Raw genomic sequence first — 1,376 nt, 5'->3', positions numbered from 1 at the left:
AATATTGCTACTTGTTATCGTAGAGAAGACTTACCAATAAAATGGATTAAAAAAGCATTTAGTGATGTAATGACAGCAATCAAATATTTGCATAATAACAACAGAGTTCACGGTGATATTAAACCTCAAAATTTATTAGTTTTTTCATTAAATAAAAAAGATGATGTTGTCTGTAAATTATCTGATTATTGGAATATTCAACAAATAACAGGAGTTTCTTCAGATATTATCACTGATGATGAAATGATTTCAGTTGCTATTTTCCAAGCACCAGAAGTTCTTAAAGGAAAAGAACCTACTAAATCGTCTGACATTTATTCTCTTGGAATGTGTTTATTAGAAATCTTTCAACAACATGAAATATATCAAGACAAACCATTCGTTAATGGTTGGGATGCTGCTGTCCAAGTAGCAAAAGGAAAACGTCCTAATTTTGATCCTGATTTTAACGAACAAATAACTTCGATCATTAAACAATGTTGGCAACAAGATAAAGATGAACGTCCATCAATTGACGAAGTGATTAACCAATTCCAATCCATTGAATTCTAATTTTTTATTCTTTCACTTTTTGCTCGTCATTTTCTTTTCAGTTTTTTTTATAACAACAAATATTTCTCATTCAAACAAGTTGCATAGTATTTAAATGATTAATTAAACAAACAAAAGAGATATTAAATTAAAATGAAAAATAATAAATAATCAAGTTGTATAAAATAAAAACAAAGAATAAGAAAAAGGGATGAAATTATTTAATGGAAATATAAATTTCAATGAAAAAAACAAATAGAAAGAAAAAAAGTGAAAGTTCAATGGAATTTGTTAAGAATAGATTCATGATAAGAATTAAAAAATAAAGTTTTGAAGGAATAATTAGGATAGTTATTAATAACAAGAGGTCGTTAAAAAATTGAATTTAAGATGAAATGAGAACAGATAAGGTTAAACTATTCAAAAAAAAGGAAGTTTTAAAGATTTTTTACAGAGATATTTATAGAAATAAAGGAAAGATATTCGATATATACGATATTCGAAATGATATAAATGAATGAATTCGATTTCAATTGAAATTCATTAGATGAAAAGAGAAAGAATCTAAAGAAGAGAAGAGTATTTAAAGAGAACAAAAAAAATAGATAATAACAATCTAAATAAATGAACACAAGTTCTAGTATTGAAGAAGAAGTGTTTAATTATATGAAGATTATAAACAATTTTGTTTCAGTTGGGAATATTATTGTTTCACTTTGTTTTATTCTTGCATTAAGAGGATTATCAACACAAATAAGTGCAAAAATGGGAAATATATATGGAATTATTGGAATGAGTGTTGCATTTATTGCAGCAGTTGTAGATAAGATTGGAGAGTATTTTGA

The 1,376-nt window shown here is 25.4% G+C and overlaps 1 protein-coding gene across 1 annotated transcript, besides 1 other annotated feature; it reads left to right on the top strand.

The window, feature by feature from the left end:
- Positions 1 to 69: 69 nt before the first annotated feature.
- On the top strand, positions 70 to 552 carry EDI_122590 (serine-threonine protein kinase, putative; the record flags this gene model as incomplete). The annotated part of the gene is made up of 1 exon (XM_001735867.1): positions 70 to 552. The coding sequence occupies one exon, from the start codon at positions 70 to 72 to the stop codon at positions 550 to 552; it is 483 nt and encodes a 160-aa protein (XP_001735919.1).
- A 112-nt stretch (positions 553 to 664) lies between these two features.
- Positions 665 to 799: a microsatellite.
- The last annotated feature ends 577 nt before the right edge of the window (positions 800 to 1,376 follow it).

Source organism: Entamoeba dispar, genomic scaffold (genome assembly GCF_000209125.1).
Source record: "Entamoeba dispar SAW760 scf_1105229459483 genomic scaffold, whole genome shotgun sequence".
NCBI classification, from domain to species: domain Eukaryota; phylum Evosea; order Mastigamoebida; family Endamoebidae; genus Entamoeba; species Entamoeba dispar.
The sequence above is the reverse complement of the archived record's forward strand: the minus strand, read 5'-3'. Positions and strand labels throughout refer to the sequence as shown.